The sequence below is a fragment of the Muntiacus reevesi genome, chromosome 2, assembly GCF_963930625.1.
Source record: "Muntiacus reevesi chromosome 2, mMunRee1.1, whole genome shotgun sequence".
Taxonomy (NCBI): Eukaryota; Metazoa; Chordata; class Mammalia; order Artiodactyla; family Cervidae; genus Muntiacus; species Muntiacus reevesi.
Window position 1 is genome coordinate 50,274,501 of NC_089250.1, and position 12,714 is coordinate 50,287,214.

General features: G+C 37.3%; 1 protein-coding gene across 2 annotated transcripts in view; it reads right to left on the reverse strand.

Annotated features, from left to right (window-relative positions):
* Positions 1–12,714, reverse strand: part of ATRN (attractin) — a 183,377-nt gene that overhangs the window by 86,599 nt on the left and 84,064 nt on the right. For both annotated transcript variants that reach the window (XM_065921519.1, XM_065921520.1), the window contains exons 7-13: positions 11,065–11,155; positions 9,977–10,220; positions 9,510–9,693; positions 8,317–8,471; positions 5,376–5,460; positions 2,467–2,684; positions 94–215 (exon numbers count right to left, since the gene is read on the reverse strand). In XM_065921519.1, the coding sequence (XP_065777591.1) occupies positions 94–215; positions 2,467–2,684; positions 5,376–5,460; positions 8,317–8,471; positions 9,510–9,693; positions 9,977–10,220; positions 11,065–11,155 (1,099 nt within the window). The remainder of the gene's footprint in view (positions 1–93; positions 216–2,466; positions 2,685–5,375; positions 5,461–8,316; positions 8,472–9,509; positions 9,694–9,976; positions 10,221–11,064; positions 11,156–12,714) is intronic.

Here is a 12,714-nt window from a genome sequence, read left to right on the forward strand (position 1 = left end):
AATTCTGGGCTAGTATTTATAACATACACACTAAAATCTATACCTAACCCCACGTGGGATTTTTCTATCCTCTGAAATCCCTGAGAAACTGACCTGGCCTTCTGTGCAGCTGTGGTTCATAGGGACACAGTGGTCATTGCACCACTGGCAGCCATTGGTGTTGGCTGTGCAGCTGTAACAATCCGTGAGCTGGTCACATCTGTCATGGTCAAAAACTGTGAAGAGAAGGAAAACTCATCAACTGTGACAGCTTCTTAAGTCACAGTCCCTTATAGCTGATGTTGAGCACAATAAGACACGACACAAAAACAACAACAACAACAACAAAAAAGTAACAAGGGTTGAAAGTAAAATGAGGAGTGAAGCTGGCAGGAAAATATATTGGTGTGTTCAGGTTTAAATAGTATTCAGAAATAAGTAAACAATATGAAGAAAAGCCATTTTGTACTCCACCCTCCCAACAAAAGTACACAGAAGGTAAAAAACAAAGATAGAATAATTCAACAATAAGGGAAACAGGTCTGGTTTTTTGAAGACTTTTCTTCCCAAGAAAGAAACCAACTAGCAATTCAATGAACACCAAGAGCTGCCCAGGAGCCAAACAAAGAAGTATAGGAGACCAAGCCATTCCTCCTAGCTAGAAAGGCAAGGCTGCTCTGGGTGCAGGAAGCAGGCAGCACATAGAACCCCAAAAAAGGCAATACACATATATGTAAGAAATTCTGGGTTACTACAGACCTGTTGATTTCCTAGTGACCCTAGATGGGTCAAGGTCAGCAATGAAAGAGAAGCTGCACAACTTCTGCCTCATCTATTCAACCATTCATGGACATGGTACATGGTAGAATCCATGGACAAGAAAAGGCAGAGTGCACCCTCACAAAGATCCTAGCAACCTGCTCCTGAGGCTGTTCTTCCTGCCCTTGTCAGCACTCCACAGCCTGGGCCCACACAGAAAGCAGAGTGAACCAGGAAGGTGACACTGGAGATGAGTTCATAATGAATCATCTAAGAGAATTAAATACTATTTCCTACAAACCTGCACATTTAATTTGAACTTTTTAGCTTATGGTTAAAAAATAACTACCTCACTGCTTTAAAAGTTCTGGTCATCTTGGTTCTCTAGCACTCACCAGACCACCAATGAACCTGGAAAGTCGACTGGACATTCTTACTGAGGATTTATGTTCAGTTTAATTTGGAACATTCCAGGAGAGCTGAAAGCTGCCTCTGCTCATCATAACTCACATGGTAACTACTAGGCCATGGTAACTCTAATAGTTAAGAAACTCAGCCAACATACTTTAAATAAACTGAATTGAAAAAATAATTTGCAGAGACATTTTTCTTATTTTTAAAAGACTTTCTCACATATGACTTCACTGTATTGCCCTGTGCTGTATGTCAGAAAAAAAAGGGTAATAAGAAGCTGAGCAGGTAAAGTGAAGAAAACTTGGACAATACAAGGGGTGGTTCTAGAAGCAGGGATCACTGTTCATCTTCAGCAACTGCCTGCCTTGTTATCACTGCTGTGCTCAACTAGAGAGGTTAGAAAAGAATACTTTGCAAAGACAGTAACTCTACTTCTATCTATTAGAACAATCTACTTCAACATAGCATTTCTGGATTGGTCCTCTTAATCTTATCCTTAATGTCAGAACTGCATAATTCAACATGGTAGCCACTAACCACGTGTTGTTTTTATTTTTTATTTCTTTTTGGCTGCCCAGCATGCAGAATCTTAGTTCCCAAATCAGAGATGTAACCCATGTCCTCTGCTGCAGAACAGCAGAGTCTTAACCACTGGATCACCAGGGAAGTCTCCACCTGTAGTTTTTAAATTTAGTTAAAATATAAAAATTCATTTCTTTAGCCATACCAGTCTCATAACAAGTGTTTGATAATCACAGGTAGCTAGTAGCTAACATATGGGGACAGTGCAGAAATAAACATCTAGGTTCTGAAACTGGTAAAAAAGGGGATTCCCTGGTGGCTGAGATAGTAAAGAGTTTTTCTGCAATGTGGAAGACCCAGGTTCGATCCCTGGGTTGGGAAGATCCCCTGGAGAAGGAAATGACAACCCACTCTAATATTCTTGCCCGGAAAATCCCATGGATGGAGGAGCCTGGCAGGCTACAGTCCATGGAGCTAGCTGCAAAGAGTTCGACACGACTGAGTGACTTCACTTTCCTTTTCCTCTGGAGTAGGTATACAAAGTCTATGCAATGTTAAAAATGTTTTTTCTTCATCATTAGCAAACAGCAGACATGGAATGTTCCCATCCACTATATAAATGTTTACAAACCAATTTTCAAACATCCGTAAAGCATTTGCCTATGTTATTACTGGAATAATTTTGGATAATAAAATGAACACTGAAAGTTCACGGAGGATAAGTGACTTCACAATTGAGATAAAATGAGATTTCAAATTAACTACATTTTAAGAAAAGAAAAAAGAACATACTTCTTTTAGAAAAACATTCTGACTTTATCTTTTCTTGTGCTTCAGGTGCCAGCTCCCAGGAGACACACTGCGATGACCCTGTGTCCCACACACACCGGACACCAGGTCCTGCTGTGAGACAAGCAGCTTCACTCTGGTGTGCTTCACACTGTTCCGATGTGAATACTAGGATGTCACTGAGGAGGAGACTATTAAAACCACCAAATACATACATGGTTCTAAAAGAAAAAAAAAGGAGAGAGAGAAAAAGAGTTTACTGGAAACCTACATAGACAAATGCATGATATACTTTTTAAAATCTTTAGACAAATCTCACATAACAAAAGTTCTGTAAAAAGTTAACTTTCAAAATCTCAAAAATCACACTTATACCTTACCTCCCAAATTCCAACCTTTCACAATGGCCTGTGACTACTCAGAACAGTTACAATAACCTATCTACTCTTTCTGGCTGTTAGCATAGATAAAGGCTCTTTAATCAAAACTGTGTAATGAAAACACAGACCAAAAAGAAAGAGATGAGTGCATATAGAAATTTAATGTAAGCTGTAGTCTCATCAGTGGAACAAATGATTTCTCTTCCAACTGTGATAGGCTATAATGTGCCAGGAAATTTAGTACTAACCCACAATGAGGTATCAAGCAATTCATTCTCACTGTGTCTCAATTTTCCCCAAATCAACAGAGGACTAACTAAAGCATAAAGATTCTGTGGCTGCATTTTTACTGTATCTGAAAACTGACATATTTCAGTAACCAAAAACGAACACCAGGTTTAATTTTTAACTTCATATCGGCTTACTTGGCATCACATTATGTAGTCTGGATTCAACTAGTCAATTTATTGCTTGAACTAAATAAGCACCATCTGCCTCCCAGTACAGCAGGTATTCTTAGCAATCCTGAATCCTCTGGTCACATCCGCCATGTGAGGGTAGGCAGAGTCCTTCAGAGAAGCTTGGAGCAATGAACTGGAAAAAGAACAGCTGCATCTGCAGCAGTCTCAATAACCCCAGCCCACGCTTCTTCCTGCCTCCCTCAAAAACCACAAGCACAACAACTAAGTGAAGCACAGCTGGCCCCATGCTGAGGCTCAATTAAGGGAACCATCCTTCAAAACATGTGAATATCACGTGAATCCAAGTTTCTCCTTAGGTAATTTACTTCACAAAATTAAACTAACCATTACCGCGGAAATTAACACAACACTGTGAATCAGCCACACTACAGTAAGAAAAGTGTTGAAAAAATATTAAAATAGCCATGGTTTTTTTTCCTACATGACTCCCTTGTCATGCCCTGCCCCCTCCAACCCTGTGCATACACACAGAAACATTTAGGCTCAAAAATTCCACTGGGATTATAAAAAAATAAACACATTATAACTCAGGCAAGCCATTTCCAATTTTGATTCATGGTTAAACTACATCTTATGGTAAATTGTCAACTTCTCTGAGTTCATATAAAACTTCCAAATATTTTGATAATATTTGCTAATTTGCTAATTATCATTATGGTACTAGTAGCTGCCATTTAGCAAATGTACTAGTATGGTACTAGTATGGTACCACTTATTTGCTAATTATCATTATGGTACTAGTAGCTGCCATTTAGCAAATTTCTATTACATGCCAAGTCCTATGCTAGGAAAAACATAATAAAGATGAAAAGAGCTGAGGCCAGGCACCCATAGGTAAGATGATAACAAAATGGACCTACTGCTTTTCAGATGAAAAGCAACAACAGGCATTTACTAGAAAACTTTAAGGGTTTTCCTTACTGAGGCAATACATATTAAAATTTAAGATAACATCTCAAATTATAATAAAAAAATCCCTCCACTTTAATCTATACTTAACAAATGTTTCTACTGTAAAACCATATTTATTGCTAAATTTCAACTGTTTACTTTGTGAAAGATGTCCCTTTTTCCAGAGTCTAAGTTTTACTCTTCCTTCACATCTCCAAGATAGGTTGCTTTTTTTTAATTTTTTTTTAATTTTTATTATTTTAACAGCAAAACATTTTGCATTGGGGTATAGCAAATTAACAATGTTGTGATAGTTTCAGGTCATAGGTTGCTTTCTTATCTTCCCTCATCGAAGGTCAACTGCCTCATCTAACTTGCATTATGACAAAAGAAAATTTGAAAACGAAGGGAATCCTAACATAATATACATAGCCTCTATAGCATTTAAGTAGTTTCAGGACTGATAAGGCCAAGAATTTTAAAAGATGAAGTAAACAACAGTAATCAAAATAGAAACAAAAATGAGAAAATTAACAACATGATTAGAATATTTTAACAAATAAAAATAAGGTACAAGTCACATAGCCACTTTGGAGCACATTTATAAGACAGATGCTTTTCCAGGGGCAGATTTATGCAGAGCTCTGTGAGTTTGGGCCAGACACTTCCAAATGATGCAATGAAACAGACTTCAGATAATACAAAGACTTGAATTGTATGAACTGCCACAGACTTGAAGCACCAGAATCTTCCATCTTGTTCCCATAACTAAGTTTTTTTTGAAGTGCCCTCTTTTTAAAAATCTTTCTTCACCACTCAGACAAAAGACAAGAAATGCAACAACCTAAGCACCACAAATGATGGCAAATGGCAAAGGGTATATAAGACAGTAACTGCATACAACTTTTGTTGTCCTATGCACTCAGACAACACCAAAGATAGCTTACTTCTAAAACCACATCAACAAACATGGCATTAGAAGTAATTCAAATCCACATCAAATATTTTAAATATAAATCAGGAAATCCATACCTAACATAATTCTGTGAAAAACAAATGGGGTAAAGTAATCCGGCAAATAATATGTAAGTTCAATATCACTTCACATTTTACTTCATTTTAAACATAAGAGAAAAGGAGCAAGCACTTCTTCAATTACCTGTTGTATAAGACCGCTGAGTGGCCAAATCTGTTGACATCATGGTGGAGATCAGGTCTGGGAAGCACTGACCATCGGTCACAATCTAGGAGCAAGAAAAACACACTTCAGAAGGGATCATTATTCATAATCAGTGGAGACTGGCAATTTCTTTGGGAAAGAAGACTATAATAAACACAAACACAGCTCTCAGTTTTTCTTAGTCACACCATTATTTCTGAGTTAAAACTCAGCAGCAACAGATCAGCAGGGCATGAAAAAAAGGTAGGGCTCTAGAGCAATTCTAATTAATGAATGCAATGAAGACTCAGCACAACCAAAATCCAATAAATAAATCTAATTAGTGAACACACCCAACTTCCATGACATCCTTATCACTCACTCTGTTGCCCATCAATATTACCCACTACAGTGTTTTCTAACTTAATCAAATTTTACATTTTTCAAAGCTTACGTAAGTAAAGCATTTAATTCCATAATGATTTTCCACTCTATGTTGCTTTGCCCAAACTCAGTAACTAGAAAAGGAAAATACAAGTAGAAAATTAAAACTACAATTATAATAATAATCAACTTCCTCTAATTTTTAAAAGGTCCTTTCCTAGATTCCCCCAGATCTACTTATTTTCCTTTGTTCTGATCCAAGCTAGCAACTTCTCTTCTGGACCTCAATACCAACTAGTGCTGCTGAACCATACCAAACTCCGACTCACTGTCTCCTACTCCCAGACTTTCACACTCACACTCAATCTAGACAATTATTCAGCCTTGACCACAAAAGCTTTCACTTCTCCTACCCAGCCTAAACTCTGTGGTGTTCCTCACATGTAGAACAGAGGCCATCAACTCCCACAGCCTCCTGCTTCCTTCCCTAAAACCAGTGTGGTAGGAGCCCTTCCTCTTGTCCCGCTTGACTTTTACCACAGCATTTACATATGCCCAAGGAGGCACTCAACTTACCCCTTTTCTTGCCTTCACAGACAAGGGTTTTTTTTTGTTTGTCTGTTTTTAAGTGAAAATGGTCAACATTGACTGTGTTCATCTCAACATGCATTACTTCTCAGCTTTCTATAATCTGGATCTTTCCTCCGTGTCTAGAAGGTAATAAATGACCTCTTGGTTGTGAAATCTGAAGGACTCTTCAGTCCTTATTTTACTTCATCCCTCTGTGGCCACTGGTAACTGCTCCCTCACAGGTCCCCAGTCTTGCCTCACTTTCCTCTACTTCTCCAACATGCTTTTGCAGTCTCCATTCTCTTTCAGGCTTCTTTATGGATCTATCCCTTGGTTCTTTGTTTGTTCCTGATGACACATGCTCCCTATACAAAGTTCAGCCCCTCCTACATTTTCCCCACTGATTTCTGTACCTCTCTGTCCCATAGTCATCTCCAGTTAAACACGTCCTCAAATTCAATTTACTCACTTATTCCCAGACGCTGTCCTTCTAGTTCCAGCCTTGAGGGGAAAAAAAAAAACCCACCTACTGTGGCCTACACCAGATATCAGATAAAGATGCTGTCACTGCTTTCAAAACACAGGTTCCTAATAATTCTCAAACCCATTTGTCTCTTTATCCTCACTGTTACTTCCACAGCCTTGGCTCAAACCCTCCTAAGGACTTTTATCAAAAGCCTTGTTACACATCTTACCCCTCCCCAACTACTCATCATAATGCCACAAAGAGATCTCCCGCAGACACAAATACAAGTCTATTATCTCTTCTTTAAGATTCTTCAAAAAGCATAAACACCTCAGCATAACAAGTCCCTCAAGTTCTGACCACACAGCTGCTTGCTTCTAGTTCTGCTTAAAGCCACTCTTCCCTGACGTGCTGCTAGGATACAGCCAGTACTAACTATTCAGAGGCCCCAACTTATGTAGCACAGTCTCTTAAACACCTCTGTGTCTCTACACATGGGGTTCCTTTGACTGAGAAGTCCTACCTAACCTGGTCCAGCTGACTTCCCAGTGTTCTTAGAACCCAGCTTGCAAGGCCCTTCTCAAGAAGGCTTTCCCTACCATGTGTAAACCATGTGTAAACCAGGCAGCTAGTGGAAAGCTGCCGTGTAGCACAGAGAGCTCAGCCCAGGGCTCTGTGATGACCTAGAGGGGTGGGGTGAGGGGGCCAGGGAGGCCCAAGAGGGAGGGGATACAAGTATACATCTAGCTGATTCACACTGTGGTACAGCAGAAACTAAGACAGCATTGTAAAACAATTATATCCCAATTTAAAAAGAAGAAGACTTTCCCTGACTGCAAACCTTATCCCTAAGAGTTAAGGGGTGTTCACAGGTGCTCTCATACATTCTTCTCTGGCACATAACACCCTAAATTGCAGCGATATTGTCTGCTCCATTCTCTGCTTTCCCCACCGTGAGGCCAAGGACTGCAACTTATTGCCTTTACAATCCTCAATGTACAAGCTCAGTGGCTTGCACTTAAATGTCTGTTAAAAAAGAACATCTGACGATATTTACACAAAAGAATTTCTAATATTTGTTTTGCATGAGCCAATATTGCCCTCTTCTGGTCAATACAATTACCACACCAAATATTTAAAACATTCCTGTCCAAGTTATTACATCAAGCATGTGTGAAAACAGTTTCAAGGGAATTAATAAAGCTAGACTTAAACCAACTTAACACAATGCTGGTGGTCACAATTACATAATACACTATATAAGGCTTTTAATTATAACACAGGAGAGCCCAATCACCCCAACCCATCAAAGGAGGGACTTTAAAAACTCTTTAAAAGAATCTGATATAGAAGTAATGCTTTTTAATATATTACGATCAGTCAAATTAACATAAAAAACTCCGTCTGGACCTCTTTCAAACAGCTTGACCACTTTTAACTACAGATATTTTCTGTTTCTTTTTAAATACTGGTTATGGACAAAAAAGATTCTTGAAGCTAAAATGGCTTTGGGAAACTTACCAATGTCATAAGCCATGAAATCTGAAGAGAAGCATTTGGCCCCATGGCTCATGGATGTGTCATTGTGTGTGTTTCCTCCAAATACCAGCATGGTTCCACTCACTATCACAGCTGTGTGCAAGTAACGGAAAAATCGGCTGTCCTTAAGAATGGTCCTTTTGAGTTTATTTAAAAATAATAAATACAAGGTTAGTTCTTTAGAATGTTTAGCATCTATTTGCTAATACAAACATAACCATTTTCTTAACCTCAGATCAAAATGTGCAAATACTTTTACATTTTTCTCTGTATATAATTAATTTTCTCAACAATAAACATGTAAAATCAAAAGATGTAGGAGAATTTTGATAAACTATGTTGAGTCTTAAAAATATTCATACCCTATCACTCTGTAATTCTAGTTTCTGAGTAGAAATCATGTGAAGTATAGATGGAAGCTTACACACAATCTTTATGAATAAGACAAGGGCTAGAAACCAAAATTTTCAACTGTGTAGTCTCAGTATACCGACATGATGGAGTATTACACAGTCACTAAAAATAACAATTTTAATGATAGATAATATACAATGTATCCATAGTTCAGTCTCAGATATGTAAGGAAATACAAAAAGCAGAGAAACTATTGCTTTATAATTATTTCATAACTCAAATTTGCCATATATTTATTAAGATTAGCATACTTTATATAGACCAAAAGAGTAGAATGAGGAAAGCTCTAAACTTTTGGGCACTGAAGCCATCTCTGTTTGATGATTTCATGAAATGATGCCAATAACTGACCCCAATGATAATATCTTGGTCATCAAGAAAAGGTTAGAAAGCAAACTTAATTACAACAGTGTGCATAAACTCAGCTATGTAGAACAGTTTATTTCTTAGGACTCTGAAGAACTAAAATTTTACAGTGGTACTGAGTGAATGGAAATGGAAAAACAGTAAAAACAAAAAACAAAACACAAGGTTCTAATCAACTTACTACAGAATTATAGATATTACTACTTTATCACCTACTGCTTATTTCACAACTTCTAGATACTACTACTTATCACTTTCTGCTTGTTTCACAATTTCTCTGTTTACAGTGATGAAGAGAAGTATCAGAAAGGCTTGAAAACAAAACTGGTGTACAACTTTCCCAGCAACTGACATAATTCACATCCTAAAGTGAAAGCACAAGAAAAAGCACCCACCACATCTGGGTGTCCACATCGTATCTGTAGAGATCATCTGCAAGCCGGTACTTATTGGCACTGAAAGCCTTGTAGCCTCCGTGAATATACAGAGCCTTGGTCCTATCATCATAGACACTGCTATGGCCGTAGCCACCTTGGACAAGGGCACCCTGGGTGTGTAATATACTCCACGTGTTCTTACCTGGAAAGAGCAAACAGTTCAAGGCAAATGTTGCAGGACCCTCCTCTCAAATACTTAAAATTACCAATTAGCTTAAGACAAAAGAGATTTCAGGAAACTTGATACACATAACTTTCTCTAATCATTGTTAAAGGAAGGCCACCTAAAACTTAATACAAATCCAGGTCGCCAAACTTCAATCTGTTAGCATTAAGTGCCATCTTTGGCTCCCTGCCAAATTGACAGTAACAAATACATACTACTTTGACATTCAAAAAATATTCACTGAAAAAAATATACCTACCCAAGTCATATTCCTGCACACTGCTTATATATCCATAGAGAGGGCAGTGACCAAAGATAACCAGCATGACCACTCGGCCAGTTTTCAACGTGACAATGTGCGCCGAGTGCCCAACCACTGCATACTGTTCCTTTGCTTTGGGGGACAACAACACCCATGATTCATTATGAATATGAAACACTCTCAACTCATTGGTCACATTCCCCGTTGAATCAATTTTTCCTCCATACATGTAAATTTTATCCTGAGGGAAAAAATGTAAACAAAATTCTAAAAAATATCAAAAGGATCCATTCTACACACAGAAAAGTGAACAGTTCAAAACCTCAATATTATTCTTAGCTTAAAAAGTGTTAGTGAAAAGCACCTTTCAGTGAATTATTAGGAAAAGGATGGAGAAAGAACAAAATAAATCATAACTTTTATCCCTAATACTTGGCCACTTTTCTTGGATTTCCTCATACAAGATTTTTTACACTATAATATGATTTGGAAAAATAAAGTTGAAATAAACTACAAAACACGGAAATGAAAATGACTATTCAGTTACATTGTAATTCTTGGCTAAACCTGCTAATGAATGTAAAAGCTAATCTACACTAAGTTAATTATTAATCATTTAGTACCATACTCATAATATCCCAGTTTGACTATGAATCCATTTAAATCTCTCAGGTTAGATTCAACTTTAACTTAACCAATTATATACCCCTCAAATATTAAAGTTTTCCCCTAATTAAAACCAAGAATGAAGTCAAAAATCAGAGAAAGTAGAACGGGGGTTACCAGGGGTAAGAGGTAGGAGGGAATGGGGAATTACTGTTAAATGAGCATGGAATTGCAATTTCATAAGATCAAAAGAATTACAAAGATGGATGGTGATGATGACTCCAACATTATGAGTGAAGTTACTATTACTGAATTGTAATACTTAAAAATGGCTAAGACGGTAAATTTTGTTATGCATAGTTTACTACAATAAAAAAGATTAGGAAAAAACTCCATTAAATAGCTATCAATCCCATAATATGATAAAAGTAACTATGGAAGAGTTGAGTTTCTAGCTTAGTAGAGTAGAGACATTTTACCTGGTATAATGCTAAAGAATGGCCATATCTAACAACCACACTGTTCACAGACGGGTTCAGTGCAAGCCACTCCCTAGAAGCAAGGTCATACCTACAAAACAAACAGATCATATTTTCACCCAAACAAGGAAACAGAACATCTTGGAGTCTTTATTTGTAATCTAATCCACTTTGGAGATGTTCGTTAAATCTATGATGGATGTGGGGAGGTACCTGAGCAAACAAACCTAGTATCTGGGCCTATTAGGCGTTTGAGAATTCAGGAAGGGGCAGCGGGGCTACACTGTCTGGGAATGAAAAAGAAAACCAACTGAATTTTCTAGTGTTTCCTGAAAACTTCTACACACTAGATCACTTGCAGGTTGCATTATAGTCAAGGGATTTTCATTACTATAATTTTTCTTTCATTTAACCATATAAAAATAAGTGAAAGTCCAACTCAGTGTTGTCCAACTCTTGGAGATCCCATGGACTATACAGTCCATGGAATTCTCCAGGCCAGAATACTGGAGTGGGTAGCCTTTCCCTTCTCCAAAGGATCTTCCCAACCCAGGGATTGAACCCAGGCCTCCTGCATTGCAGGTGGCTTCTTAACTAGCTAAGCCACAAGCGAAGCCCAAGAATACTGGAGTGGGTAGCCTATCCCTTCTCCAGCAGATCTTTTGACCCAGGAATCAAACCAGGGTCTCCTGCATTGCAGGCAGGAGCTATCAGGGAAGCCCCATATAAAAGTAAAGACACATACTGAAAAAAATAAATAAATAAAGACAAATACTGACAACTAGCTTTAAAAAAATTCCTAGCCTTTCCTTTTCTTTGCCTAATTTATATTTTAAAAAAATTTTTTATTGGTGGATAATCGCTTTACAATGTTGTGTTGGTTTTTGCCATATAACAACATGAATCAGCCATAAGTATATGTACGTCCCCTCCCTCTTGAACCTCCCTCCCACTCACCAGCCCATCCTACCCTTCTAGGTAGTCACATAGCACTGGGTTGAGGTCCCTGTGCTATATAGCAACTTCCCACCAGCTATCTTTTTTAAATATGGTAATGTATATGTTTCAATGCTACTCTTTCAATTCATTCCCCCCCATTTACTTTAAAAAGTAATATTTTCAAGAAAACTAGAAATCATTACGCCATTTCAATTATAGTATGAATACATTTAAATACCTTTAAAATACAAAATGACCACATATTCTGTCACCCAGAAATGAACAGTATTAAGTAAACTTTCTTCCAGATAGTTTTTATGGATACATATAGAAGAATAGATGGATAATATATCTTTATAGAAAGGGGATCATAATATAGGTGACAATTTTAATCAAGTATTAACTTTAAACCTATATAATAAAGAAACCAAAGTAGAACCAATGCTATTTTTATATTTTAAATGTTTACTTTCTATAAGTTTTCCTGAATACAATTTTTTGAACTATGAAAAACATTATTGTATGTAAATAAGATACGTTTTATCACAGTAGCAAAAAGGGAAATAAGGATCCATCAATAGTAAATGGATTAATCAATTATAGTACATCTATATAATAGAGTAAAAAATAAATATGCTCAAGCAATGTATTATTAATATAAACCCTGAAACAATGTTAAGCTAAAAAAGCAAACTGGAGAATACTGTTTCT